Source organism: Macrotis lagotis, chromosome 6 (assembly GCF_037893015.1).
Source record: "Macrotis lagotis isolate mMagLag1 chromosome 6, bilby.v1.9.chrom.fasta, whole genome shotgun sequence".
Taxonomy (NCBI): Eukaryota; Metazoa; Chordata; class Mammalia; order Peramelemorphia; family Peramelidae; genus Macrotis; species Macrotis lagotis.
The window spans coordinates 143,354,677-143,357,633 of NC_133663.1; the positions used below are offsets into that span (position 1 = coordinate 143,354,677).

At 32.7% G+C, this 2,957-nt stretch overlaps 1 protein-coding gene across 1 annotated transcript; it reads right to left on the reverse strand.

Annotated features, from left to right (window-relative positions):
• Nucleotides 1–1,201: 1,201 nt before the first annotated feature.
• On the reverse strand, nt 1,202–1,393 carry LOC141491869 (small ribosomal subunit protein uS14-like). Its single transcript, XM_074192632.1, has one exon. The coding sequence runs from the start codon at nt 1,370–1,372 to the stop codon at nt 1,202–1,204; it is 171 nt and encodes a 56-aa protein (XP_074048733.1). The 5' UTR covers nt 1,373–1,393.
• Nucleotides 1,394–2,957: the final 1,564 nt, after the last annotated feature.

Consider the following 2,957-nt stretch of genomic DNA (forward strand, 5'->3'; position numbering starts at 1 on the left):
TGTTTCTCAGTTTTGTGTATTTTTTCTCCTTTTGGCTGTGTTGGTTTTTTAAGTGCAAAGGTTTTTAGTTTAATATAGTCAAAATCATCAATTTTGCAGTTTATGATGTATTTTATTTTTTGTTTAGTCATAAATTTCTCCCCTTTCTATATAGCTGACAGATAATTTCTTTATCTCTTAAATGGTCTAATGTATTGCTTTTTATGTCTAAATCCTGTACCCATTTCGACTTTATTTTGGTATAGTGTGTGCAATATGCTTCTATGCTTATAATCTGCCATACTATTGTTGTTTTCTCATCAGTTTTGTCAATAAGTGAGTTGTTATAGCAGAAGCGAATGTCATTGTGTTTGACAAACAATAGATTACTGTAGCATGATATAGTTTGTTCCAAGCCTTTTCCTTTTATTCTGTATGTATCTTTATGCTTTAAATAAGTTTCTTATAAACAATACAGTATAGAATTCTGATTTTTAATCCATTCTGCAAGCTGCTTTACCTTTATAGGGGATTATCCCATTGACACTTAAATATGAATTACTAATTTTGTATTTTTCTCCATGCTCTCTTTCCCCAATTATATTTTTCTTTTTCCTTTCCTTTTATTCCTCCTCATCAATCTTTTGCTCCATTTCTCATTTAATTTTTCTTTTAAATTTTAACTTTTATTTTACCTTCACCTTTCTTCTTATCAAAACTTTATTTCCTCTTCTTTCTCTCCTTCTTCCTCCTCTTCCCACCACCTATTTCTCTTAGGGTAGGATAGGTTTTAAAACTAAATTAGGAACATATATTATTCCTTCTCTGGGTCAAATCTATTGAGAGCAGGATTTATTCAGTGTTCCCACTGCCCTTCCCCCCCCACTATTATAGGTGTCTGGGTCTCATAATTGTTTTAATCCTTTTAATTATGGCCCCTTTGCCAAAATGTACTCCTTTTATTTGTCCTGATAGAGGTATCATTCTTTTTCTTAATATCTTATTTTTTATTTTCACATAATTCATTGAAGGGTCAATACGTTCCCACTAAATTTTAGTCATAACTGAGATGACCTTTTTTAAATTATATATACAAATTAGCATAGCAGGCACAACAGAATCGATCTTCAGGTGGGTAGATCAAATAGTTGTACAGACTGAAATCCAATGGTGGCCACTAATGGTCAGAGTAATTAATGAAACAGATGTCTGTAAATACGACTTAGTCCAACTTGATGAAGCTGATATCTTTTGCATACTGCCAGAAGCACTGGCGGCACATGTTCAGGCCATATTTGAGCATCAGGCCATGGTGGTTCGAACAGATGTGGCACAACCAAGACCCCTGGCCAAATTTACCAGGGTGGCTCCAGTAGAGCTGTTGGTGACCCATGGTGCCACTAGCAAAGATGCAAGACAAAAGCTAGAGGTATCATACTTAAAGTCTGATTGATTGAAATGTAGCATTGCCACATAGTCACTAAGTGTGCTCCCCTCTTTTACTTCACTAGAAATTGACTTTCTAAGAATTATAAATCACATGAAATTGTAATTGACTCATACCTTCTCCATTTTTCAAGTACCCTCCATGGACATATAATCCTCACGCGTCAGAGCATTGCACACAGCTAAATCATTGCATGAACTAATACTTCCCACTCTGCTACCACCCCATTACCGCAAGGACACTCTCTCCAATCCTAGTCAAAGAATCAAGTAAAATAAAATAGTTTCATTGTTTCTTGTCCAATCCTTCTATGCACATTCTGTCTCTTTCCATCTGTAGCCCTATTAGCCTCCCCAATCAAAGTATCAAGTATACTCTCTCCCTCTGTCCCTTTATCACTCCAACCATAGCACTATAAACTTTGTATAATAATTGGTTACAGAAAGATAAACCAAAAACAAATTGTAAATCAAATAACTTAATTTTACATAATGGGTGAATCATAGAATTTGTCAATACTTATATCAATGAAAATGATAATAAGACAACATAACAACATTTATTGGATGCAGCCAAAGCTCTAAATGCTTATTTATCTCTAAATATTTTATATTTCTAAATGCTTATTTGAATAAAATAGAGAAAGAGGAGATCAATGAACTGTGTATGCAGCTAAAAAAAAGAACAAATTAAAGATCTCCAATTAAATACCAAATTAGAAATTCTGAAAATCAATGGAGAGATTAATAAAATTGAATGCAAGAAAAGCATCAATTTAATAAATAAAACTAAGTGCTAGTTTTATGAAAAAGCCAATAAAATAGTTCAACTTTTGGATGATTTGATTAAAAAAAAGAAAGAAGAGAACCAAATTAGCAGTTTAATACATGAAAGGATGAACTAATGACCAATGAGTAGGAAATCAAAGAGATAATTCTGGGCTTCTTTGTCAAACTGTATGCCAAATAATTTTATAAACTTGAATTGATGAGTATTTTCAAAAATACAAATTACCCAGATTAGCAGAAGAGGAAATGCAACAGTTTAATAATCTGATTTTAGAAAAAAAAATTGAAGAAACAAAGTACAAATATTATTGTGGCACAGGAATACTATGAATAGTATTGTTCTGTAAGAAACCATAAATGTTCAGACTCTAGAGTAACAAGGAATGAATTACAGAATCTGAAGCTAATCAAAAGGGACAGAACCAAGAGACCAATGTATACATTAACATCATTGTGAAATGATCAACCCTGATGGAAGCAGCTCCTCTCAGAAGTTCAGACAGCTAGTCAGACAAATGTATTTTACTGATTATGGACAATTTTATACCCACCCAGAAGAAAAGCAAAACAAAAAAAAAACCCATTAAGAATCTTATTTTAAAAATATTTCTTATGTATTTCTTTCTCTTAATCACAATTCCTCATTCTGAAAATGACTCCTCTGTAAATATGTCCAACACAAATGTGTATGTAAAGTATTAGCCTTAATGCTTGCTTCTGAAGAGAAGGGGATAAGGACGGAG

Bases quoted from the DNA above. Each gene is read 5' to 3' on its own strand.
- LOC141491869 (XM_074192632.1), bottom strand. From the start codon at position 1,372: ATGGGTCACCAACAGCTCTACTGGAGCCACCCTGGTAAATTTGGCCAG.